The sequence below is a fragment of the Manduca sexta genome, chromosome 24 (genome assembly GCF_014839805.1).
Source record: "Manduca sexta isolate Smith_Timp_Sample1 chromosome 24, JHU_Msex_v1.0, whole genome shotgun sequence".
Taxonomy (NCBI): Eukaryota; Metazoa; Arthropoda; class Insecta; order Lepidoptera; family Sphingidae; genus Manduca; species Manduca sexta.
The window spans coordinates 9,188,114-9,213,594 of NC_051138.1; the positions used below are offsets into that span (position 1 = coordinate 9,188,114).

General features: G+C 36.3%; 2 protein-coding genes across 4 annotated transcripts; one reads left to right on the plus strand and one right to left on the minus strand.

Annotated features, from left to right (window-relative positions):
* Nucleotides 1-12: 12 nt before the first annotated feature.
* On the minus strand, nt 13-15,852 carry LOC115450004 (E3 ubiquitin-protein ligase TRIM9). The gene is made up of 9 exons (XM_037442216.1): nt 14,879-15,852; nt 13,739-13,834; nt 12,219-12,452; nt 11,994-12,141; nt 11,181-11,323; nt 4,181-4,319; nt 3,857-4,087; nt 3,557-3,729; nt 13-2,867 (listed from the first exon to the last, which is right to left on the minus strand). Exons 1-9 carry the CDS (start codon nt 15,557-15,559, stop codon nt 2,733-2,735), a joined length of 1,980 nt encoding a protein of 659 aa, XP_037298113.1. The 5' UTR covers nt 15,560-15,852; the 3' UTR covers nt 13-2,732.
* Nucleotides 12,915-24,160, plus strand: LOC115450005. Of its 3 annotated transcripts, none has more exons than XM_037442217.1 (3): nt 12,915-13,289; nt 20,820-20,935; nt 23,303-24,160. In XM_037442217.1, exons 2-3 carry the CDS (start codon nt 20,858-20,860, stop codon nt 23,837-23,839), a joined length of 615 nt encoding a protein of 204 aa, XP_037298114.1. In that variant the 5' UTR covers nt 12,915-13,289; nt 20,820-20,857; the 3' UTR covers nt 23,840-24,160. The 3 variants fall into 3 exon arrangements, with proteins under 3 accessions (XP_037298114.1, XP_030033767.1, XP_037298115.1); XM_030177907.2 differs by lacking the exon at nt 12,915-13,289 and adding an exon at nt 16,409-16,759; XM_037442218.1 differs by lacking the exon at nt 12,915-13,289 and adding an exon at nt 16,786-16,908.
* The last annotated feature ends 1,321 nt before the right edge of the window (nt 24,161-25,481 follow it).

The window sequence follows — 25,481 nt, forward strand, 5'->3', positions numbered from 1 at the left end:
AACAATCTGGAATTTCATTATTTTAAATTGTATAATTTATTGTTATTTCAATACCTGATATTTTAAGTACAATTTTTTAACCTACCTAATTCGTTAAAATAAATATATTAGCAGCATGTGTCGAATTGAAATAGACTAGTTTTTATGTGTAATATTTTACACATTTTTTATTATGCAGCAATACAATATTGGTTAATAAGAGGAAGAGTAGGCGCGTAGTGGAAACAATTAGCTATCTGTCGCACAGGAACTATAGCGCAAGGGCGGATCCAGTTTTCAAGTCAGAGGGGCGGGAGGAGAGGGGGGGTGTCCTAATAGTCGAGGTCTTGTCAGAACAGACTCCAAATGGATTACAGATAGATCTTATTATAAAAGAAATAGTGTTATTTTGAAACATCGAAATAATTTTATTCAAACAATGTCATCAATTTCCCTATGAACATACATTAAATAACAGCCTTTAGGAGTACTCTGCGTGTCTTTCGGGTGTATTTGCTATCACACAAAATATTTATTTTTTAAATATATCCACAAGTTAAATAATTACCAGTAGTCACCTTAACCCAGCCCAGGGAGCGGGGTTTATGACCCTAATGGTTCCCCTCCCCTGGATCCGCTCTTGCTATAGCGACGGTCGCATCACTGACAGCCTTCTATCTTCTATCATCCTAAAGGTATCCCTTGCGCCAAATATGGGTAACATATTTTTTTTAGCGATTTTTATCATTTGTAAAATTTTCGTTTTTGGGTAACCATAACTTTTTAGTAACAATGAAATTATAAAAAGTCGTGGTTTATTAACCTATTAAATATATTAAATATTATTTGGGAGACGTTTTATGAACTACCTGGTGTATTCTAATTAAAAAATCGTCTTATGTGGATGTAAATCCAACTTATTTTTTTAGTAATTATATAATTCAAGCGAAAGTTTGGATAGACCTCATGCGCCCACTTTAGCTTAGAAAATTCTTCATATTATTCTCTCACGTCAGTGAGGCAAATTATCAACATTTCATATTTATTGGTCAACAAATAGATACATAGTCTCATTTTCATTACCAATACATTAATTTTGGTAGTAAAAGCACTGCATTATGTAGAATACTCCAGCTTCAGTTCTGGCTGTGCCCCATAAATTTTTATCGTAATTCTATCTATTAAATCAATATATTATAATTACCATTTATATGAATTAAAATCTACGGAGTGGTTACAACATATTAATAAGTATATTAAATATAATATTCCACAGTGCCACAATCTGAAATATCTGTAGACCGACAGAATTTATCCTTCATTTCAAAATGCGGTAAATAAGATCGTTAACAAAAATACAAAAGCAAGCTTAATGGCTGAATTCACAAACTTTATTTGCCCACAGACAACAGTGCTGTGATAAAGTCCGTTTATCACACAGACAGCGTACGCAGAGCGTCGGCTTAGGATAGAAAGTGGCACTGTGATTGGTTAATATTCAGATACAACTTCACTTCAGTTTGCTGCCAGAGAACAAAACCAAGGAAAACTATACAATTGCCCGTACTATGTGTTTGGTCGCACTATGCATCCTCAAATTATTATTATGTACTAATACAGTTTTTACTGGGGAAACCGTAGACCCCTGGCGGCCCTATACGACACAGTATGGAAACAAAGAAAGATATTGAGTCTTATTTTAATAAACTTTTATGGTGACTTCCATAGAGGCTATGTGGTAAAGCCGGTATCTGATAGTAATATGTTAGCGCAAAAGCAGCTTCATAATATGTATCCAGTCTCTATACATTATTGGATGTGTGTGTGATCGGCATTACTAGACTGTGCCGTGCATCTATCACAATTGTGCGGGTTTCCCAATATTAATCATTAAGAATATGAACGGATCTGGCTCTTGGAAAGAAGGCGTTGGCTGTTGAAAGACATGGTGGAAACAGTAATGGATAATAAATAATTGATCAAGAATAGAAAAATAACTGTAGATTCGTTTTAGTTAATTGTATACCCAATTGAGGAAATGCAGGGTGTGTAGGCGGAGGTAGCAGCAGTTACTGGCAAGAAAGATAGATGTCCCTATTCCGTGATACAGCGTCGCCGTCGGAGTTTCACTAGCGCTGAGACTGTTTACACAACGCCGCTGACGCGTCGGTGCGGGCGCGTTAAGGAAGTGGCTGTAGTAACTTCGTATAAAAGGTTAACGCGATAGTAGTACGCATAAACTGGTACGGTACATAGATATTTTCGATAGGTAGTACATAAATTCGTTACTTTATTGCATTATTTGCGACAGAGTACCGATCTATACAATGCAACTTATGCAGTTATTTCATGTAAGCTAAATGTAAAACATTACACGTCATTATACACAAAGATTAAATCCATGCTTAGTGGTATGGATGGGTTAATATCGTAATACTACAAAAATCTTAGATTTTATATCATTGAATTCGGACTATTGCTTAACCTAGGAAAAGATACTGCCTGATACTAATTCATAATTTACTAATTGGAATACATTAAATCATCTTATCGAATGTCAGTACTCTTGTTTGCATTTACATTTATTGACACTATTATCAGTATACAATGTAAGCAAATTACAATAAAATAAATGTGTATAATATGATGTCTATTTGATTTTCAATTCTACGACTAGTTTAATTTTGATTCCGAATGGAAATGGGCGGGATCGTAAGTACTTAAAGTGTTGTCTAGTTAGGCGGATGAGTCAGTCATTCGATGGCGAGCTGCGCCATGAGCAGGTCGGGCGGCGGCGGCAGGCCCGGCTGCAGCGTGATGGCCACGCCGCGGTTCAGCGACACCGCCGGGTAGAACGCGCCGCGCAGCCCCGTGAACGCTATGTCGCCCTGGAAGTTACGTTCCAACTCAGTCTATGTTTATGACCAAAGGTCACACATCAGGTTACCAGAAATTATATATATATAAAATTTCAGATTCATACGTCGCGCTACTTAAATTTCGAATAAATAAAACGTATATTTTTGTTTTCTATGAATAGATAATAGTTCTATCTATATATACCATTATATAAAGCTGAAGAATTTGTTTGTTTGTTTGAACGCGCTAATCTCGGGAACTACCGGTCCAAAGTGAAAAAATATTTTTGCGTTGGATAGCCCTTTGTTCGTGGAGTGCTATAGGCTATATATCATCACGGTATGACCAATAGGAGCGGAGCAGTAATGAAACATGTTGCAAAAACGGGGAATAAATATTAGTTTTGAGAGCTTGCGTTGCGTGCGCTGCGTAAACGGTTAAAGTTATGCAACAATGATGTATGACGGGATTGTTCCTCTTAAAAAGTTCTAAAAAATATATTATAAAACAAAGTCCCCCGCTGCATCTGTCTGCCTGAACGTGTTAAACTCAAAAACTACCCAACGTATTAAGATGAAATTTGGTATGGAGACAGTTTGAGACCCTGGGAAGAACATAGGCTCCCGGGAAACTACTACTTTTATAACGGAAAACTTTAGCCTGAAAAACTTTATAACGCGGGCGCAGCCGCGGGCAAAAGCTAGTAGTATAGATATACCTGCGGGCGGTCGTCGACGGTGAAGCGCAGCGTGCCGCGCGCCAGGTCGAGCAACACGCCCACGCAGGCGCCGCGCGCGATCCCGCCCGCCGTGCGTCCGCCGTGCGCGCCGCCGTGCACGAACCACGACCGCGACCCGTCGATGTACATCGCCCAGCCCAGCGCGTCGCTGCCTGCAATGACAAGACCATACACCGTTCATTAATATAATATTTTAGCAAAATATAAATGTTGATCATTTATTCTGTGTGAAATATTCAGATATTTATTATTCTGTAGGATGATTTGAGTTGTAGTGACCGAGCATCTTGTCGCGCGAGACGTCAGCGCGCGCGATGCCGAATGCCGGATCGGCGTCGGCGTCGTAGCGGTCGAGGCGCAGGCGCCAGTAGTGCAGGCCGCGTGCCAGCGGCTGGTCGGCGAGCAGCACGCGCGGCTGCCAGCCCGCCGCCGCCGCGCTCAGCCCGTCCGCCGACACCGACACGCCGCCCTCCGCCTCGCCGCACCGCGCGTCCCACGTGAACCATGCCACTGTATGAACATCAACGCTATTGTATCAGCATCATTTACGTTTTTATAAATAAGTTTAAATGACAACCAAAATATGATGTAAAAGTAATGTACCCGGTGATGTCTGTAGGCCGATCACTTCGCTGTAGGGGCCCTCTCCAGCGCCGTTGAAGGCCTTGACGCGAGCACTGTAGAGCGACGCGTAGTGGAGCCCGTCCACCGTGCAAACTGTCTCCCGTCCGCAGTATACTTCCTGGGTGGGTCAAACTGGTTTCAAGTAATCGATCAAGTATAATAAAGTAGCACTATACATTATTGTTGTAGTCGTGAATATGACTAGCTTCAATTAATGTTCTAAGGTGCGTTCGGGTAAGATCGGATACGGGGTAAGATCGTATAACGAAAAAATACCACTAATCTATGGTTATTTTTTAGTTTAAACTATGTAGGCGGCTACGTTGTCTCTTTTTGCCACACCCTATATACCACAATTGTTACTACGACCAAGAATGGGTGCGCTATGTGCATTGGAACAAAACATGTGGATATTGCTCTTCTTAACATTTTTGAGACTTCTGTTTGATTTCGTGGACCTTATCATACTAGCATTAGAAGCGTTATTAGAACGGAGTCCGAACTTACCCCACGAAGGTCCGATCTTTTCTAAGGGATTTAAATTTCTATACAGATATTATCATCTATTTTTAAGCTTACACAAAGAGAATTGGAAGATAATTAAATTATCACATAAAGTAGCATTAATAATAACCAGTTTTATGTATAAAATATTTGTATCGCTTAAATATTTTATAAGAAAAAAAATATTTTCGAGACTCCTCGCAACACACCGAAAAACCGTCCGAAATTTGCCGAACGCACTCTACAGGTTGATTTTTGAGACGGGGCAGTAAGGGAAGCTACCTAAACATTTACTTATTGCACATTATTCGGAGTTCCAAATATATTCCTATTACTTTCAGCAGATTAATCGACTATGAGTATAAGTTTTATTATGTTTAAAAGCGAATTGAAGTGCATTTCCTACAAAATCGACCTACAAAGATTTTTTTTGCATATTCTGACCAGTACGTAAGTACTCAATACATAATATTTTCTAAAAAGTACAATTATATAAATACAGATTTTAATGTCTTCACAAATGATGGACAGTCTCCTGAGTTTCTTGTAGCCACAGTCGTTAAGGTAGTTGCCCATGCTGACCGGCCTCAAAAATCCACCTTATATTATATTATAATTAATTGACCATGATTATACTATTTATAACCATATACATGGGTCAGTGGCGTAGCGTGGGTTTTGCCGCTTGGGGCTGTTCCAAAATTAGCCGCCCCTAGGCGCCGGGCAAGCGCAAAAAGACCTCATTTTAACAAAATAAAAAATAGCACCACAATGTTTTTATTTTGGAACGAATGCACAGTAATTATGGTGCAAAATAAACTCACGCTTTATTTTAAGTGATTACTAGCTCATAAAAGGGTGCAGGCGCAAAGTATGTATACAATATAATAATATCAGCCCTGTATTATATACTGTCCCACTGTTGGGCATGGGCCTCCTTTACTAAAGAGAGGGATTAAGCCTTAGTTAGCCCAGTGCGGACTGGTAGACTTCACAGACCCTTGAAAATTCTTATAGAGAATTTCTCAGGTATGCAGGTTTCCTCACGATGTTTTCTTTCACCGTTAAAGCAAGCGATAATTCACAAAGAAAACACACAATTATTTTTTTTAGAAAAGTCAAATGTGTGTGCATTATTGACGTGTACGTCATGGATGTCAGTTGAAAAATTTATTGAATTATTAATAAATTTTATTTAACGGGTAATTTTCGAGTGCATGACCATGTCAAGTGGTCAGCATAAGAGAGGTCATGAGGAAGGTGAGGACGAAACATGGACTGAAGTGAAGAGAAAGTTTAAAAGACGAAACAATAGTACTATGTCAACCAATGAGCAGCAACGATATACAGCCGTGCCTAATCAGGTCTCCGTTACTTGCAATAATGTTTTTCCGAGACAGTTTGCCCTAGCAAAAATTTTAAAAGAAAATGGAATTTCAGGTGTATTAAAGGTAAAATATATTAACCCATACAAATTATTACTGAACTTTGAGTCTGCAAAATGTGCTGAAAATTTTATAAATAATGAAGTATTTTCAAAAATGTATTGGAGGAGGCAAAAGACTTCTGAAGTAGGTGTATCATACGGTTTAATTAGAGACATTGATTTAGATATTTCTGAAGACGAGTTACTACAGCAGATTTCCTCAGAATTCAAAATCGTTTCTGTTAAGCGTCTCAATCGCAGAAGTGCAGATGGTTGGACTCCAAGTTCTTCTCTCAGATTTGGATTTGATGGACCTACATTACCTAAATATGTCTATTTATATGAGTTAAGAATCAAGATAGATCCCTATGTGTTTCCTGTTACTCAATGCTCGCGATGTTGGCGTTTCGGTCATACTGTAAAATTATGTCCGGCGAATAGAGAGATCTGTCCTAAATGTGGCGATAGACATCCAAATTGTGATGCAACGAGATTTAAATGTGCTAATTGCTCTGGTAAGCACATGGCTCTGTCCAAAATCTGTCCGATATACTTGAAGGAAAAACGAATAAGGCAATTAATGTCTGATTATGGGTGTAGCTACCAAGCCGCGCTTGAAAAATTTATTTTATCCTTGCCGCCCGAAGATGTTTTGAGTGTTGTTGATAGTGAACCAACTGTGCAACAAGCTGCAAGCACACTAGTTACTCCTCGCTCTTCTTTATATGCTCCAAGATCTGATCTCTTAATACCAGCTGCTAATGTTCGTACGTATAGTGAATCTTTACAGTTATCGGAAGAAGCTTCTAAGAATAAGCTACCAAAGGCTAAAAACAAAAGAAAGAATAAAGTTCCTTATCATCTTTCAAACTCTGTGGTTGCGATGCTTGATATGTCGACGGAGTCTGAAGGTTCACCAAAGAAAATGTCTTCACAAAATCAGAATAACCAGGATGGTCAAGGTGATTTACTTAATGAAGGACGTGGAGAGAAAATGCATTCTTCTGAAGATTTATTGCAGCGTTTGAAAGATCTTATTTTTGAAAAATCTTATAATCTAGAAGAGAAAAAATCAAAGTAGCGTTTGAATTAATTTTGAATTGGGTTAGATCATTTGTACGGAGGATGGTTTTGGATTTTTCATTGTTAAAAAATTTGTTTGCATCGTTTAATGGATAGGGTTTCTAAAAATGTATCGATTTAAATATTTTTCAATGGAATGCACGTAGTATAAAGCCAAAATTAAGAGCAATTGAAAATTTGTTACTTTTAGAAAAAAATCATATTGTTACGTTAAGCGAAACTTGGCTTGTTCCAGAATGTGATATTGCTTTAAAGGACTATAATATTTTTCGAAAAGATAGAGACGATGAACATGGTGGTGTCGCTATTCTTACTCACAAATCCATTCAGGCTCAGCTGTGTAGTTCGCCTAGCTTTAATAGTGAAATTGAATTTGTGCATGTTAAGAGTTTTTTAACTGTTCCCATCTGGAGAATATTATCTCTGTCTATTGTCCTTCTAATGCGTCTACTTGTCAAAATGATTGGAATTCTTTGTTTTCTCTCGTAAAGCATAAAGCTCTGATCCTTGGAGATTTTAACGGCCATCACTCCTGTTGGTCTTAAAAAACGGAGAGTAGGGGTTCTCAGATTTTTAATGCCTTTTTAGATAACGAATTTGCCTATCTCAGTAATGGTGATCACACGCGTTTTCAATGGAGAGATGGTACGCTACAATTATCATCACCAGATATTTCCTTTGCATCATTAGATATTGCGTCTAAATTTAATTGGTCCGTTACAAAAAAATCTATTGGAAGTGATCATAATATTATTAAAATAACAACTCAGATGGAGGCAGGTACAAATAGCATTAAGAGAAGAAATTTCAAAAAGGCTGACTGGTCATCTTACAGGGCTTATTTAGACCAAGTTTTTAGCAATTTTATATTGCCCTGCAACCTACAGGAAGCTTATAGTATATTTTTAAGACATTTAGATGATGCGGCCAATTTATTTATACCAACTGTTAAAAATTGCCTCAACCCAGCAAGTCATTTTCGTCCAAAACCATATTGGAATTCTGAATTATCTAAATCTGTTGCACTTCGTAGATTGGCATTAAAAAACCTCAGGCGCAATCCTGTCCCGGCAAATTTTGAAATTTACCAAAATAGGATTTCAGATTTCCAAAAGTTGCTTCGGAAGGTTCGAAGAGAATCGTGGCAAAAGTTTTGTTCGAGTCTGCATGAATCATGCAATGCGAGGGATGTATGGCTACGAATGAGGTGGTTGAAAGGGCACAAAACTCCAAGGCAATACATAGAAGTAGATAGAGCGTCAGCTCTCTTACATTCACTATCTCCAGACTTTGTATCTCCTCCTGAACCTAAGTTTTTTTCCACTAATCAAGAACTTGAACGAAAGATCACAATTTGTGAAATTGAGAAATCTATAAAGCATACAGATACGGCGCCAGGGTTCGACGATATTTCTTATTCCATGGTCAAATACTTGCCAAATAGTGGCAAACGGGTTCTGGCCGAATTATACAATATGTTTTTACATAGTGGTTTCGTTCCAAAGCAATGGCGAGATATAAATGTAATTCCTATTCCCAAACCGGGAAGAGATCCTAGTTCATTATCATCTCTTCGACCTATATCCATGTTATCGTGTGTTTGTAAGATATTCCATGCCATTTTACAGAAACGACTAGAGTGGTTTTATGAGAGCAATGAACTTTTTTCTGATAAAACTATTGGTTTTCGTAAGTGTAGGTCTTGCTTGGATAATTTAAGTAAACTTGTTACGGATATTCAAAAGGTTTTTGTCAAAAATACGCTACTGTGGGATGCTTTATAGACATTGATAATGCATATAAAAATGTGGATGTGTTGACTCTCATGACTATTTTGGATCGGTCTGGGGTTGGACATAAATTATGTAGATATTTATGGGAATTTTTAAAGGAACGATATTTGAAGATAAATATTAATTCCTCGTTTATTGCTAGAAGTACCGGTCGGGGATTAGCCCAAGGGGATCCTTTGTCGCCGTTACTTTTTTAATGTTGTAACAATGGATATTAGCAAACAAATAAATATTGTGACTGTCTCACAGTATGCTGATGATTTTGTACTGTATACCACAAACCAATATGTTTCCGACTCTGTAAGAATATTGCAAACAGCCTTAAACAACTTTGTATATTTGTTACATGATATAGGTCTAGATATTTCTCCAACTAAAAGCAAGGTGTGTATCTTTCAGAAAGGGTATAAAAAATATTCTTTTCAAGTTAAAGTTGATGGTTTTGATGTTCAGTTATCCCCGTACGTTAAATATTTAGGTGTATGGCTGGATTGCTCTTTGAGATGGTCCAAACACATTAATGAAATTTCTGAAAAAGCGTCTAAGTACTTAAATCTTTTAAAAATTTTAGCAGGATCGGGTTGGGGAGTTCATCCCAAGCATCTTAGATATATATACATGGCTATGGTTCGGAGTCGATTAGATTATGCAAGCTTTTTATTCGATGATAGTGCACAGTGTCATACTAGTAAATTGGATAAAATTCAAAATGCGGCCATGAGAATCATTGGAAGCTTTTGAAAACAACGCCAATACACGTGATGGAGAGTGATCTATGCCTTCAACCTCTCACTATTAGGAGACGTTATCTAGGTGGAAAATATTTGTTTAAATGCAAATCTTTACATTTCAATAGTAATATTTTATCATCAGTAGAGGATGGATGTCGTGGCAGTCATACTTGGAATAGGAAAAAGGAACCGTTATTATGGAAATTACAAAAGCTTTTTAGGAATGTTCGAGTAAATTGCAGTGCTTTATTAGATATGTTCGCGATGAAATATTGGGTTAGTTATATTGACTCATCTGACTTCATCATTTCTTATGTTAACGGAATTGAACTAGCTAAAACTCAGTACAACACAGAATATTTAAAACAAACTTGCCTTCAGTATATTGACGAGAGATATTCCAATTATTATAAGATTTTTACAGATGGATCTAAATTTCAGGCGAATATTGGTGCGTCTTTCTTTGACCCACAAACAAATTCTAGGGTACGTTTTAAAATTCATTCGGATATTTCTATTATGTCAGCCGAGCTCGTAGCTATTTTAGAAGCTTGTTCTTACGCAGAGTCAATCTCATATAATAATATTGTAATCATCACCGACTCAAAAAGCGCTTTACAACATTTGGCTCGGTGTACGACTACCATTCGTGGCGCTTCTTTAGCCTATAAGATTTTAAACCAAATTATTTCGTTGAGACCTAAGACGATTAAGCTACAATGGGTTCCTGCTCATATTCGTCTTTGTGGTAATGACACAGCAGATTTATTAGCTAAAGAAGCGACGACGGAAGGTATATTTTTAAATCCTGCACCACATTACACGGAAATGTTAACACAAGTAAAGCGTCACTGTATCCAACTGTGGAATGAGTTTTTTGATAAACGCTCCCAAGAAAAAGGCATATGGTACCGCACGATTCAACCTGAGCCGTTACAATCTCCAAGGATTACTGATTGTGCTTTGAGCAGACAAGAGCTAGTGGCAGTAATGAGGCTCCGCTCTGGGCATATTCCGACAAATATGTTTAAGCATCTTATGCAGGCGTCAAACTCCCCAAACTGCTATGACTGTGGAGTAAGAGATGACTTAATTCATGTTTTGTCGGAGTGTGTGCGGAGTGGGCCTCATACTTTGAGCTTTAATGTGGGCAGCATAAATAGCTTTTTGACCATTCCAGTATCGGAAGAGGCTAAAGGCTTATTAAAAAATATTTTGATTTTATAAAAAAATAGTAGGCATGGATAAAAGTGGACGTACGGAGCGACATAGTCGTGAAATAACGACCAAGCTCCTTAAATAAAGATTAAAAAAAAAAAAAAAAATGTGTGTGCCCTTGGGATTTGAACCTGCGGACATCGGTCTCGGCAGTCCGTTCCAAAACTAACTAGGCTATCGCCGCTATAAGTAAAGCATAAGGTGTAACAAAGTGAAGGTCTCACCCGGAAGGGTCCGCCGAGCCCGTCGTCGAGCTCGAGCACGTAGCCGCGCACGGCGTGCGGCGCGGGCGGCGCGCGCCACGCCAGCGTGCACGAGCAGCCGCGCGCCGCGCACGCCTCCAGCGCCATGCCCGGCGCGCCCGGCGCTGTGCACACTCTAGTTATATACACAGCACAACCATGTTCACGTTGTCAGGAGCAGATTTAACTAAGGCGAGACTGGGCGGTAAATCTTTGCGAGAGCTTTTTACCCATTGCCTAAGGTGTAGTGTGATGGTAGTTTTTGCAAGGGCGAGGCTCCGGGCTATTATTATTGTTTAAGGCCACCGTTCGAATGTAATGTATTGTTTGTATATTATATACCATGCCTGTGCCCGTCAGTTACTGTACTGTGTGAACTCAACGTGGCAGTACTAATGAATAAATAAAACTGTGCAGGCATTAAAGGAATGGGATAGAGTTTAGAAAAGGTGGAGAAATATTTGGGTGGGAGGGGAATCTTGCTTATCATATGAAATAAATCCACCCATTCAATATTTAAAGGTGGGGATATTTTTTCTTATCTTTATCTACCAAATAGTTATGGAATTATGAGCAAGTATTTTTTTGTCGTATGCGAATAACATAATATTATGTGCATTTTGAAAATATGATACCATTTTTACAGTACAAGTAGAAATTAAATGATAATTTGATGTATTGTTACCTGATAATTTCATATCGTTTTCTATGGCTGCATTCCAAACGGTATTAAGATATTAATTTTTTATATTAAAAAACTATTTCATTTTGCTAACAAAAGAGGAAGTAACTTACGTATGCATTCGATGAAGTTCATAGTTTTGACAGTTCTAATTACTGGCTCGGTATCCAGCGTAAGTGCAGGCGGAGAGGGCGGAGGCTCGAGCGACGAGCACAAGTTTGTAGCCGTCTCTTGCGCTCGCGCCGACAGGATGTGTCCTACCTGGATCACAAATCAACAAGAGAACCATAAATTACGCTTAGAAAATAAAATAAGCCTTAATATTTTAATTGTCATACTTGAAGAAAAGCTGCATTGTCGCATTCTTTTAAAGCCTCAATAGAAAAGTGTAGCAGCGCAGTCGCCTCCCGGAGTTTCTGTGCAGCATGCGACGTCAGCGAGCGCATGTTTGCAACAGCCTGCGAACGAGTGTTGCGAGCCGCGCGGATCAGCTCGTCCCGGCGCCGTTCTACCGCGCGGGTCACCTCCGCGCATGATTGATTGATTTGTTTTTCTAACTCTTCGCATGATTCCTGAAAATGTAGTGTAATTTTGGCATCTTTGGTTACGGCAAGACATTTTTTCGTAAATTAGTATTTATAGGTTTACTTAAAATTTCTGTCCTAAGGCATTGTTCTTTGGTTTGGATCCGAGACTTTCTGTTTGGTAGCGTTTATCCAAACTGTCGATTTTTGTAAAAATCCGAAACAAAAACTAGCGGCCTTTTTGGTTTACATTAGATATCATAGTTTGTGTCGATGGTATCAGTAATTACGGGGAACTTCAGTCGCGCCTTACTCATGAGAAATGGTTACACATAAACATAACATCGACGTACGACTAGCAGTACTTTGTTTATAAATTTTAGAATCTTATCTTTATAAACTACATTGATAAGTACATTCACAATAACATTGTTAAGATTATCAAGTTCCACACCCAGTTTTAATTGTTACACCTACTATGTATGATTTTACAGTTCTGTTTGTTACAATAATATTTGTGAACATACTAACTATTAATAAAACTAATGAATACATATTATTAGTTTTGTATCTTCCTGTGGTAGATGACGGTACGAAGGCTATATTTGGGATACGTACTCCGTACAGCTAATCTCTGACTGTACTTATAGAGATATACAGTCAAAGACAGCAACCTCAACGTGCAAGGACCATTGCAGCGTAGATCATTATATTGGGTCTAATATTGCTGGGGGTGTCTTAACGGTGTCGAGAATTGTGTACCGATTTCACCATGCAAGAGGCTGCCGCATCCCGGAGCGAATTTTCTTGTTATTACGCAGATTGAACGAGAGTAAAGGCCGGTTAAGGCAAGCCAAGGGTCAGCAGTGGCATTTAGCTTCCAAGGTAATGGTGTTACAATATGATATGGTATAATTTATAATGTAATATTCATACATTAATCAAAATACCTGAAAAGTATTCATGATTTCATGCTATGACTTCAGGCATGCAATCAAGTAAATGGTAGGTATGCAAGTTTGTCTGGGTAGGCACTCCCATAATGTTTATCACTATCACTACAATATGCAAGCATTGTCATTTCAGTTTGAATAACATTGTACAAAGTGAAATTATTGTACAGAAAGTACCCTCAGTGACACAAAAGCACAGGCTTTTTGCTACAGTTTCCAGGCATCTGTGTCACTTACAACCAGTTAAACAACATCATCTCATCATTCTTTGCACTTTTGTATAAAAAAGTAAATGAAGAATACATAACAATACACATTTAGATCTCTATAAAATATTGGAATTGATATTAAATAAGAGTGTTTGTATTGAAATTAACTTACATTAATTTTGTCTCCTGATCCTTTAACTCGTTGTATATACTCAGTCATGGCTTTGGCTTGTTCTGACAATTGATGAAGTGATTGTGATAGTTCAGTCTGAAATAATTCATTATTTTCTTTGTTATCTTATTCTTAATATCTTTAAATTTAAAAAGAATAAGGAACTTTGGAAAACTTCTAACTGCCTTAACCCACAGAATGAAACTTAATATCACACAGTTTAGCAAATTTTTTATAAGTTGAATTAAACCTGCACTTGTAGCTTTTTTAGTCCAGGTGGAGATAACAGTCAATTGCCAAACCCATACCTATATTATAAATGTGAAAGTAACTAATGTCTGTCTTACATTTATATGGCTAATGTATTTCGTATTTATATGGCTTGGAATAAATACAAATACATTCAAAAAAGTATGTTAAATAATATATTCAATCAATCTTTAGACAAAGTATATATACAAAATTTGCATGCATGCATTGCATTTCAAATGTGCCACAAGATGCATTGGCCATAAAGAAACACATCAGTGTGTCAAGTTCTGTGGGCAATGTATGTATACATATCTAGTTTCAAATAGGCTGCTATAATTTTGTCAACTGGCTAGAGGTAATAATTGCTTTTCAATGTTGACACTATTTGGACCTTACTTCACTAACCATCAGGTGCAGTGGGGCCACTTTGTCTTGCCTGTATAAGAATAAAAACAAATATATCTATAACTAGCGACCCGCCCGGCTTCGCATGGGTGCAATGCTGATACTAAATACACTACAGAAAAACTGTGAATGTTGTATATTAAAACATAGCGGCCCGCTCTGGCTTTGCACGAGTATAACATAACAGTATTTCTCCACTATTTAATGGATGTTATTATACATATAAACCTTCCTCTTGAATCACTCTATCTATTAAAAAAAACTGCATCAAAATCTGTTGCTAAGTTTTAAAGATTTAAGCATACAAATGGACATAGGGTCAGAGAAAGCGATTTTGTTTTATACTATGTAGTGATTAAAACATTCATGTGGAGAAAAAGTGACACCAATATTAGTTCTTTTGTATAAACATAGAAAGATAAACTCATAATCAAAGATCTCAATTAATACAAATCTTAGGCAAAGATAATTAATTTTAGGCACCTTATGGGCTCTAGCTGCAGTGTTCAAGGGTTGTGTTTCATGTGGAGAGTGCCTTTCACCAAGGCAACGTTGGCAAATGGGTATCAGGCAAGTGTTGCAGTAGAGCACTGGTGGGCAGCCATGATCGGCGCAAGTGGTCCCCAGGGCCCTAAGCTCGTGTTGCGCGAGGGGCCCACGAGTGGGGTGCCAGGCGTCGCGGCAACCCGCACAGTAACGGACCGAGCACTGCTCGCAGCGTACCACCGCTGCTCGGCGCTCGCCCTCGCACATTTGGCATGCCTCCTCGGCCGGCGGGGCACCGCTCACTCCGCCAAAACGCTCCACGATCGTTCGCATAACGCGGAATGGGGGTAAGCCTTCAGCACCATTGTCGTCTAAATAAACCAACTTGCTACATAACGGACACGTTATACTGAACACGGCAGCCGGATAGGCGGGTGCGGCCGGGGTTCCCGCGTAACTGTTAGGCCTTGATCCACATACTACACCGCTGTCCGTCTCGCTTGACACCGAAGCTTTGTCTGCTTCTTGATAGTCGTTGGCTCCTGCGACGTTGTCGCCTTCATGAACATGAATTTGTAAATTTACCGCACAAGCTCGACATAATGCATGTCCGCATGGAAGTAGCACTGGTTCTTTATAAAACTCTTTACAAACAAAGCACCTTATCTCTTCTTCCATTGTAAACAGGGATTATCTTCTTATAAATACTATCTTAACTAGTATTTCACGATTTTACTACAAGTTTCATTCATTTTTATCAATGTTTACTTATTTTTTTTGATTTCTTTGTACTGAAAATGAAACTATTTGAAGTCTCAAACTGACAAGAAAAAGTAATTCTCCTTACGGAGAATCCGACACTGATACAAACTCGAAATTCTGATCATGATGACCAGTGTTGCTTACTATTTGGGCTGAATCCTCAATACGTTGATTGGAGCGAGCTATAAATTATGACTTCAAAAATTTTGTTTTTCTATGTGTAGTATAATCTCCCTTATGTATTTAAGGCGATACCTCAAGGTCCATTTTCATACATTTTGTTTCGGCTTTAATCTGGGTAACTAAACAAGTATTGGCAAGTAAAGAATTTAAATTCACGTCTAGTTAGTGATTAGTTCTCGCAGTTGAAAGAAAAATGTAAAAACAATTAATAATCATGGATATTTCTGCCTTTAAAATTTCGTCATATTAAATTTTAAAGGCCGAAATATCCATGATTATTAATTATTTTTACGTTTTTCAACTGCGAGAACTAATCACTAACTAGACGTGAATTTAAATTCTTTACTTGCCAATACTGTTTAGTTACCCAGATTAAAGCCGAAACAAAATGTATGAAAATGGACCTTGAGGTATCGCCTTAAATAATTTGTGAATATTTCGCAACGGAAATGTCCTTTTATGACTAAGGAGGTGTGATTCTATGAAGCAAGCATTCATTTTTCAGTTCTGAATTTCTTTTTTAGATTCAGCATCCAATTCTGTATGTGTAAGCCTAGCCCATTGCAAACCATAGACAAATGTATAGTTGAAATTCAAAATGTCAAACCATATGTCAATTTTTGAATTGTCAAATCAAATTGTTTTAATAAAAAATTGTAAGATGTGTACTCAGTTTGTAGGTAAATAAAGAGAATTATAACTGAGTTTATCGGCTTTTATCATTAATATAACTATGATAAAGCGTTTGAATCTGATCTTAATTTAAAAATTATATACTTTGCCATTGTGTCAATACCTTTACAACTAGTGTCCATTGTATAGTGGAATTTTATTGTTCTAAAAATCGGAAATTTTGCCTAAAAATGGATCCCGTTCTTTCCTCCGACGATAGCTGTGATTCAGAAATAAAGAATATGAAAAAGCAACTGACTGGTAATATTTTTTTTGTAATTATTTTAAAGTTGTATGTGATCACTATGAAAGTTTATTACATACGTATGTATTTAAAAAGTGCTGTGGTGACTGAATCCAAAACTACGAGTATTACTCGTAATAAGCACCTATATAATACACACTCGTAAGTAAGTAGATCGAGTAATCCATATATTAATAATATACATAATATGTAAAATTATATGGCTGTACTATTATATAAAGCTGAAGAGTTTGTTAGTTTGTTTGCTTGAACGCGCTAATCTCAGGATCTACTGGCTCGAAGTGAAAAGTCCTTTTAGTGTTGGATAGACTCCGTATCCAGGACAGTTATAGGCTATATAACAATACCATACAACCAAGAGCAGAGCAGATCATCAATGAAAAATGTTGCAATATCAGGAAAATACATTCCTTTAGAGCTTCTATTGCGTGCACTGCGTAAACGGTTAAAGATACGCAAAACCATCATGTATGATTGAATTGTTCCTCTTAAAAAGGTCTAAAATATATATTTTAAAGTCAAAGTCAAATGAATGAAGTCCCTGCTGTACCTGTCAGCCTGTCTGAGAGCAATCAACTCAAAAACAACCCAACGGATTCCAGTGAAATTTGGTATGGGAGATAGGAGATCCTAGAAAGAACATAGGCTTTCTATCCCAGGAAATATATAGAAGGATTTTTATTCTGAAATACCTAATCTGGAACAACTTTTTCACACAGGCAGAATTGTGTTTAAAAGCCATTATGTATATAAAGCTGAAGAGTTTATTTGTTTGAACGTGCTAATCTCAGGAACTTTCAAAACAATTTTGTTTTTTTTAATAATAGTAATATGTACTATTTCTGAGTGCTATAGGAAATTATAAAGCGGGATTTTTATTTCTTGAGACTTTTTATGCGGGCAGAGTCGCGAGCAAAAGTTACAAGTGAATATATATACAGGGGGTCCCACAGCTATACCACATGGCGGGAAAGTCAGTCATTTTGATTTAAAAAATAATTTAGATTGCATTCATTGATTTTATAATAATTATCAGTCTGAAGCGGGAATCGAACCTACCAATTGGTAAAAAAAAAACATTATTTTACTATACCCTTCAAGAGGCTTGTTCTGAATTAATATTTTAGCATCTTAAATGAAAGGAAGATGATGTAATTTTACATTTTTTTAAAGAATAATGTTTTGCTTACAATAAATTGTGCAAATACTCTTCATGTGTCCCATTTGGTAGTACACAAAATTGCACTTTTTTAACAATTTGGCTCCCTGTTGATTTTTCTCTTATAAAACTACCTGACAAATAACAATATGTTTAAGTTCCTTAAGCTTGTACATAACCTCATAAAGAATCCTGTTGAGCAAGGTTAGGGGATCTCGGAAGCTATCTAATAGGGTAGTTTTCTATGTTTGATTTAGTTCATTATTTTATATGGAACAGAAAATAATATGAAAAATATGTCTGTGAAATCATCATCAAAATTGGTTGAAAAATAAAACAGTTATTCATATTTGAATTATTGTTGTGAGCATAAGAGGGGGCGTGGTAGAGTTATTGGCTATTGCGCTGTCCTTTTTCATCCACGCAGCGTTGTGGCCGGAGGCACTGAGTGACGTTTCCTTTCCATAAAATTTCTAAGTTTTATAACATTTATTACTTTGTGGATTTTGAACATTCTTTTCCCTTTTGATTTTGTATGAAAAACATTTATGATAAATGTATTTAATTAAGGTATTATAAAAAAAGTCGTCAACTAAACTATTGCCCATAAGTACTGATCCATTAAGGAAAAAAATCATTAAAATTTCTCTAGTTCACCAACTCTTATGAGCTGAGATGATGACGAAAAATGGGATTCGTCGTACTTCATCGGGAATATCATTAATTTCGTTTCTTAAAATGTCAAATATCTCGAAATATCTTTCTCGAGTTCAAATGCCCTTTATAACAATATATTTAAGAGAACTCGGTTTTTGACAATCCCACATCGACAGTTGGTAAAACTGTACTGGATCATTAGTTATGCGGATTCGTAAGGGATTTTGTCTACTGTTGTTACTAAAGTGTATCTTGTCTGACCAAATAATGTTATGTTGACGCTCAAAAATGTCCTCCATGTGGTCTCAGAAAATAAGTTGTATTTCGTCATCACCCGGGTGTAATTTTTGATTAATCATTGGCACCGTTTTAAAAGAAATCTACTTTCTTTTTCACCTTCCCTCAATGAACTCTTTGGGTTTGCCTCAAAATAAATTTAAATGTCAAGTTCTTCATTTACGTATATTTGGTTGTACCTATAGTGGCGGAAGTAACGATCAAAAGTCCTCTAAAATTTTACAATTTTTTTATCAATCTTTTTAAACCAAATCGAGGTGTTTCTCTATCGAGATATCTTTCGCGGTATTACTGCAGAGCTTAAATATGTTTTGTTAGTTTAAAAAGTATGCTTCCATTAAATCTAAATTATTTTATTGCGCCAGTGTAATTAAATTCACTGAAATATGGCAAAAGACGCAAGTTAAACTAAATGAAAAACAAAAGTATAGGAATTTGAAAATGGAACATTTGTTTTTTAATCAGCATGTATTGTGATTGTAGCACACGAAAGAGTTGCAGGTACATACTACAATTTATTTACCGCTAGCTGACCCGACAGACGTTGTCCTGTCATAACTGTGTATGCATGCGCGCATTCTGTCGATGGCTGACAGTTATTTCAAACCACTGACAGTTACGTAGATGAATATTGTTAAGATTTCTTAAATTTTTTAATTTTCCACGGAATTTATTGATTTTTTTCTTTCATAAGAACCCTTTCCTGACAATAACAAACAACAGAAAAAAAAAATAGTGAAATCGGTCCAGCCGTTCACGCGTGATGGCGTGACCAAGGGAAATAGGGATTCATTTTTATGTATGTATGTGGCGGTACAATCGATGCATACACCGCCATCTCGTCAACATCGCCGGAACTGCAAGAGGATCGATGCAGTGACACAACTGCACTGATATCACGATAGATGGCAACATTGATCCTGAATCACGCTTGCACAATTTGCGCGACGTGCAGCATATATACCACCTCCGAATAGGAACTGTCGGAGGGGCCGCGGCCGGTCAGGCGCAACATCTGCCTGACTGGGAATCTTGCCCTTGCATAGAGGAACGTAACCATCTGTTCCTCTACAGCGGCATTAACCTTTACGCCGCTACACATATATGACTGCTGCGCCTGTAGTAAGTCCTGTAAGTTCTGGGTTCAAATCCCGGGTCGGGCCAAAATAAGTGTGACTGGGTTTTTCCATCTTAAAAATATTACTTAGTCGCAGCTCGGAGTCAGGGAGTTGGCGGTGTGATACCCTCGTCCCTCGGAAAGCACGTAAAGCCGTTGGTCCTCAGTCTGATCACTCGTGCAATATAATTTCTCTTGCGTACCTGATTGATCGCTGTTGAGATTGGCCGCCGCGTCGTGGCTATGAGCATATTACATATTTTTTTTCGTTTTATTATGCACTTTTATTTGGGAAATAATATTATGTACTTCTTTAGTGGGTACATACTAATTACTAATAATTTAAAATGATAAAATCTAATCTAAAATTTTTTGGTCTTTCTTTTATTAAGGATCCAATGTTATTTGGAGAAAAATAATCCTTATGATCGAGAATTTCGATAGGTATTGTAAAATTATGGGTGTTTTTTTTTGTCAATTGGCGGGTTCGGTTCCTGCTTCGATTATTAAAAAATCTTTTTTAATTGGTTTTAAAATCAAAATTAATGTTTTATTTCAGTAAAATTTTCTATTTACAATATTTAAAGTACTTGTTGCATAGCCGTGGAACGCCTGTATATAATACGCTAAAAGAAAAATTTTTGTACCCCTTTTCAAGTACATTGCACGCACGGAGGAGTGTGAGATGTAGCAAGATAAAAGTTCACAGAGAAGGAGTGCAGAAGAGCCTCAGTAACATCCGCATTAAAATTTTATGAATTGTGGTCGAATTGCGACCATTGGGCGACTACTAGTTATATTAAATATTTTTCGTAATAAATTACAGAATATGGATTTGAGGAAGATCACTTGAGCAAAGAAGAAATGTGTGATTTATTAAGAGCACTCGATAATTCTAAATGCAGCATGAAGGATGAAGAAAACGCTAGGCAGACTGCAAATGTAAGCAATTGTTTTAAAACATTACTGCATTGGATGCCATAAATCTAAAGAAAATTGTGTTTGGTTTAGGTAATTAAATAATGTAAATAACAAATAATATAGATTACCTATTTATTCATTTTAACCAAAGGTGTTGGACAATTACTACTGTATAAATAGAGTTGTATCTTTAAAATAATGTATAGGATGCAATGAAACTCATTTCTTCCAATGGTGTGGTTGACGTCCACTGACTCTTATCATCCGCCGTAATGTTATATATCTTCTTTGTCAGGGTCCTATCATGGATGGAATAGTCAATAGGGTCACCTGCACTAAACCTTTGAATGAATGAAAATGTCAGGTATAAGAAATTCACAGTAAAGGCTATGTCAAAATACCCTGCATTGGCAAGAAAAGATAGGATAGTAACAATCGAATAGTGCGAGAATCGAGCATAATGGACATCACTAGCCTCTGCTTACCCCTGCGGCTTATAGGCGTGACATTGTGTATGCATACATACATATGTTTAACAATAATTAAAATTTAACTAAAACAAAATCAATCATTTATTGACCTGTAGTATGTGTTTATCTGTATTTTGAAGTGTAATTACGTGAATGTCTTCACATATATACGGTATTTTAAATACTATCCATACTTAATTGTATATTATATATAAAAATATGCATGGATAATTATGTTATACATTATACTGAGGCGGAAAAAAATTAAAACCTGATCTATATTCCATAATATTCATATTATAAATATGAAATTTCGTAAAAATATTGGGATAACTGCTAGAACTTATGCCGAAAGTGTGACATGGATTGTGAAAAAATAAATTGGTATACAGATATGCTAAGTTTTATATAGTACTAGTTGGTCCGACAGACGTAGTCCCGTCTTAACTATGAATTTGCAGCACGCATTCTGTTAATCGCTGACAGTTATTTCAAATTAATATTTTCGTTAAGTTTTCTTAAATTCTCTAATTTTCCGCGCATTTTTTTTTTATAAGAACCTTCTGACAATAACAAACACAACAAAAAATATATATTGAAATCGGTATAGCCGTTCACGCGTGATGGCGTGACCAAGGGAAATAGGGATTCATTTTTATATATAGGTTGTCCCAGAAAGTAGTTTCAAGCGGAGGTCCAGAGATAGAGGACTTCTTGGGGTATCCGAATCACCCCCATGTATGTTCCGCGATTTTTCATACTTTTCGACTTATGAATATTTTTCTGAATTTTTGAGAATTTAACTAATAACTTAAACTTTCTTCTTTAAATTAAATAACTAAACAGGTGAATTCGTGATTCTAAGGTAGATCAAAAACCTCTCCAAACTCTCAACTTACACATTCTTAAAAAAAACATAGCCCTTCATGGGGGCTATTTTGGCTAAAATCAGCCTTCAAAGTCAACGAGAATGAAAATTCTTAAAATTTTCCTTTAGATTACAATTATTTTTTGACTTCTTATCACTCCTAAGATAAATTAGTTTGTAAACTAACCGAACATGACTGCAAGATAGCTATAAGTTAAACATTTGGCATATTCTTATGTTTAAGTTTAATAAATTTTGCTTTGATTACTATATTATTATTATTATTAACCATAAATGTAAAATTTTAAAAACAGTTTCTAACATAATAAATAATAGTAAAACTCAATTTTAATTTTACCATCCCTAATGCCACTGCTACTACACTAAGAAAATTCGTCCCAACATATTCATACTAAACTCTAAAATTATTAAAAACCTTACAACTAGAACCGGAATTTTGGCAAAAATATGCATTTCATTTCATTCATTGATAGTTTTTGGTACATTGTTAGCAGAAGTGAAGACAAGTACTTATGTTTACTTTATTAAACAGTTTAAAAAAAACATGAATCATTTGTTTGCAAGTTGTAACATGATTTGAAAAGAGAAAGGCATAAGAGAATATTTTGGATTATTTGCTTACATTCAGTTAATTATCTAAACCTTGAAATATGGTGCATTCTTGTTGTGCAACCTACCAAATGATCTATTTAAAATTTAATTTGGTTACATTTTTATTTGGAACCGCATTTCATATTTGGTATTTTCCTGCCAAATACTGCAATGATGAGTTAAATCAATGCCGCATTTATACTTTCCTTAGTTATAGGCCACTCAGATTGAGCCAACCAACATACAATTAATTTAAACTTAACAGAGTGGGCACCAAAAAACCCCAAGTTAGAAACCAAATGTTATGCATTTAATTTTAAAATGTTGGGCACCCCTGCTCTGTTTTGTGGTGTCTCTTAGACCTCGCTCTATTGATCCATTCACAAATTCGAAACTGAGTCAAATGTAATGTTATATATTATATTTTTAATGTTTTAGGTTGAAGAGAATGTTGCTAGTAGTCCCGCTAAAAAGTCCATGAAGAGGAGGTATCTGAATGTAAGAGACAGAAGGATGCCTTGGAGTCTCCTGCCTGGCACAATAACCCAAGCTGAAAAAGCGCGCACGCTGGCAGTATATATTAAGCTTATGTCTATGAACAATTACCTCCAGGCTAGGCAATCAATCAATTTTGCTTCTTGGCCGCCCCCCATTCAAATATTAGAAGAATCTACACGGCTACAACCCATTAGATCAACAAGGAGTGGAAGATCTGTTCCTATTTATGCAGATTTTGATGATGATTCGTCAGACTTAGATTTCGTTGTCACAAAGACAAAAAAGAGAAAGGTTTCAAATAGTGAACAGAATGTCACTGAAGGGGTTTATTCAAACAAGATTGTAAGTCTTAAAAGGAAAACTTCTAGAGATGAGAATACGCGTCCAGTGAAAGAAGCAAAAATAACAATTGGGAATGAAATATTAAGTAATAATATTAAAGTAAAAAAAGATCTTTTTTCCATTATTGAAGACTGATATTGTTAGTCACAATTTTGTATAGACTGATTCATTTTAACCCACGGAATAGTATTGGTTGTTCTAAAAACGTAAACAATCAATATGTCATTTATTCATTTCTTTGAAGTTGTTAAACAAATTAGTATATGGATAAAAAATGTTACTTCACCAATTTGTGTACAACCTGCCTGATTTAAAAAAAAGATAAAAATGATTGTCAGCTAACTAATAAAATGCACGGGTAGTTCATTGAAAAGTTACATTTGGGGTTGCGTTTTTTAGAGGACGCAATTTTATTTTTTGAAGTGTAGGGGCGGTCAGTGTAAAGCTAAAACCAAGTTTGTGGGGTCGCCACCCTTGTCCCACGGCCGCCATCTTGAAAATAGGGGTTGAAATGGTTTTACGATGTATCTCTTAAACTATTTATCTGACAAAAAAATTGTATAAACATTTTTGTTGCAAATTAAATTCTCTACAACTTTGGTCCAGTAACTTTTTGTCGTAGAACTATAAATAAAAAAGTTATTAGCAAAAATGTTAAGAAATTCAATGTTAAGCAATGTTCATTGCAACGTCATCACAACGTGTGTTTATAATGTGCATAATACTTTTTTTTTGTACTCTCATTAATACCCAAATACCCAAGGGACCATTAGGGAACAAAAGAACATCTGCCTGCTATTATTATTATTATTTCCAACCTCTCTTATTGTAAGAATAGCTGATAGTATTGTGTTGAAGTTGTCGTTCAACTTATATCTTTTAGTTGTGCTACATATTTCTGTACGTGCGGATGTGTTTTATTCTGTTTTTAATTGTGAAGACGATTTCGAATGATTTTAGACACTTTTTTTTTATTAGCATTTTGACTTTTTAAGTGTGCTTTTTTATTATTCCATTATGAGTGATTGTTTTATTTGTAAAAAACCTTTAGGTGAAAATAAAATAAGAACTGTGAAGGCAAAAGGTGTAAAAACTTTAATAGAGCGAGCTGTAGCAAAAAATTTTTACGAACTGTTTCGGAAGTTACTGTACCTATTGCGTGTTATTGTTATAACGTGGACAATCGAACCGATAGTTTATCGTCAGTTTCAGAAGCTCCCGAGCCAGACTTTGATTTTGTGAACAATTGCTTCATCTGTGCCAAAGCGATTCAGGATCCAAGTAATTCGCGTACAAGCCGACAACCGCGGGTTTGTGTTGTACGTAATGAGAGTACAAAAAAAAGTGTTATGAACCTTATAGACACACGTTCTAATGACGTTGCAATGGACATTGCTTAACATTGAATTTCTTAACATTTTCGCTTATAACTATTTATTTATAGTTCTATGACAAAAAGTTACTGAACCAAAGTTGTAGAGAATTTAATTTGCAACAAAAAATGTTTATACATTTTTTGTCAGATAAATAGTTTAAGAGATACATCGTAAAACCATTTCAACCCCTATTTTCAAGATGGCGGCCGTGGGACAAGGGTGGCGACCCCACAAACTTTGTTTTAGCTTTACACTGACCCCCCCTACACTTCAAAAAAATAAAATTGCGTCCTCTAAAAAACGCAAGGTAAGGCCTAAAAATGTAACATTTCAATGGACTAGGGACAAAATTCATAGAGTTAGAGAGAGGAATATGATTATTTTCAAATTGCAGTATTCAT

What these genes read in the sequence shown, in the direction of transcription:
- LOC115450004 (XM_037442216.1), bottom strand. Translation starts at nt 15,559, where the DNA reads ATGGAAGAAGAGATAAGGTGCTTTGTTTGTAAAGAGTTTTATAAAGAA. An exon ending in CTGCAGCTAGAGCCCATAAG is followed by an intron (nt 13,835 to 14,878) that starts GTGCCTAAAATT and finishes GAATTATTTCAG; the next exon opens with ACTGAACTATCACAATCACT. An exon ending in ACAATGCAGCTTTTCTTCAA is followed by an intron (nt 12,142 to 12,218) that starts GTATGACAATTA and finishes TTTGTGATCCAG; the next exon opens with GTAGGACACATCCTGTCGGC.
- LOC115450005 (XM_030177907.2), top strand. Translation starts at nt 16,690, where the DNA reads ATGGATCCCGTTCTTTCCTCCGACGATAGCTGTGATTCAGAAATAAAG. An exon ending in TATGAAAAAGCAACTGACTG is followed by an intron (nt 16,760 to 20,819) that starts GTAATATTTTTT and finishes AATAAATTACAG; the next exon opens with AATATGGATTTGAGGAAGAT. An exon ending in ACGCTAGGCAGACTGCAAAT is followed by an intron (nt 20,936 to 23,302) that starts GTAAGCAATTGT and finishes TTAATGTTTTAG; the next exon opens with GTTGAAGAGAATGTTGCTAG.